General features: G+C 36.0%; 1 protein-coding gene across 1 annotated transcript; it reads left to right on the top strand.

Moving 5' to 3' along the window:
- Nucleotides 1-163: 163 nt before the first annotated feature.
- LOC107682776 (unconventional myosin-Vb-like) lies at nucleotides 164-801 on the top strand (the record flags this gene model as incomplete). Its single annotated transcript, XM_016478923.1, has 2 exons — nucleotides 164-310; nucleotides 442-801. Coding segments are annotated over 2 exons (249 nt in total), but the record flags the coding sequence as incomplete, so codon positions are not given.
- Between the last annotated feature and the right edge of the window lie 293 nt (nucleotides 802-1,094).

Genomic DNA, 1,094 nt, shown 5'->3' with positions numbered 1-1,094 from the left:
AAGATTTCTTCATGTGACCTTATATAATCAAATGTATTAATATTCTTGTGCCTCTACAAAACATATTTAAAATATATTTATAAATAAAAAAAAAATTGGCTTTTTTTTTCTTTTGAACACTTTCACTTTTCACTATTGTTTTTATTTTATTTTTTTGGTACAGTTCCAGCTGGTTGCGGATCTCTTCCACGATGGTAAAGATGCTGGTCCTCTCTCAGCCACCAGCAAGACATCCAAGATCAACGTCCGGGCTGCCAAACCAGTTCCAAAAGGCCACAACCGAGAGCACAGGAAAACTGTGGGCACCCAGGTGAGACTTAGTGTCAGAGGCCAGTTTTAGATCCATATTGATGCTGGACAGTGGATCCACTGACGCTCTGTTTATTATCAAGATGAGGTGCATAACATAATGATAAAATGAAAACATTTTCCTTTCCACAGTTCAGGAACTCGCTACATCTTCTGATGGAAACACTGAATGCTACCACCCCTCATTATGTGCGCTGCATTAAACCCAATGATTTTAAGGAATCCTTTGTGTAAGTTTGGTCTTTTTGTCTTCGTCTTATCCATCCATTAGTACTTATCTAGTTTATCTTGCATATAAATAGAGAGGTATATAGCAAATTTAAGCTGCCAGAGAACATTAGAGTCATGCTGGTACAGAGACATTTGATCGACCTCAATTGCACTGCAAGTTTCCTCCAACAATCAGACATCAAAGCTCCTCTAAGAATGAGCCGATGAGGTTATATAAAATATAATTAAACCTAGTTTTCTCCCATGAAAATCAGTAGAAGTGGCCCCCATCTGCAAAGTACTTGCTGATTTAACACTTTTGTTCATTATTTTTCCATGAAATGTTTGAGCTGAGTGAAAACCTGATGTAATATTGACGGGTCTGTTCCAAATACTGTAATAAAAGGAAACGTTTCTGTCTTATATAGTATTTGTCAGCTTTTTAATGTGTTACACCATATTCATCTTTAGTCTATCATATTAAATGTATTTATTTGCTTATTTGTTTTGTAAAGTTCACATTTCTAAGAAAGGATAGGGTCTTGTTTTGCTCTGTTTGTGTCCTCTGCAAATTC

This window comes from Sinocyclocheilus anshuiensis, unplaced genomic scaffold (genome assembly GCF_001515605.1).
Source record: "Sinocyclocheilus anshuiensis isolate Anshui unplaced genomic scaffold, SAMN03320099.WGS_v1.1 C32576788, whole genome shotgun sequence".
NCBI classification, from domain to species: Eukaryota; Metazoa; Chordata; class Actinopteri; order Cypriniformes; family Cyprinidae; genus Sinocyclocheilus; species Sinocyclocheilus anshuiensis.
This window is presented reverse-complemented; position numbering and strand designations above follow the sequence as displayed.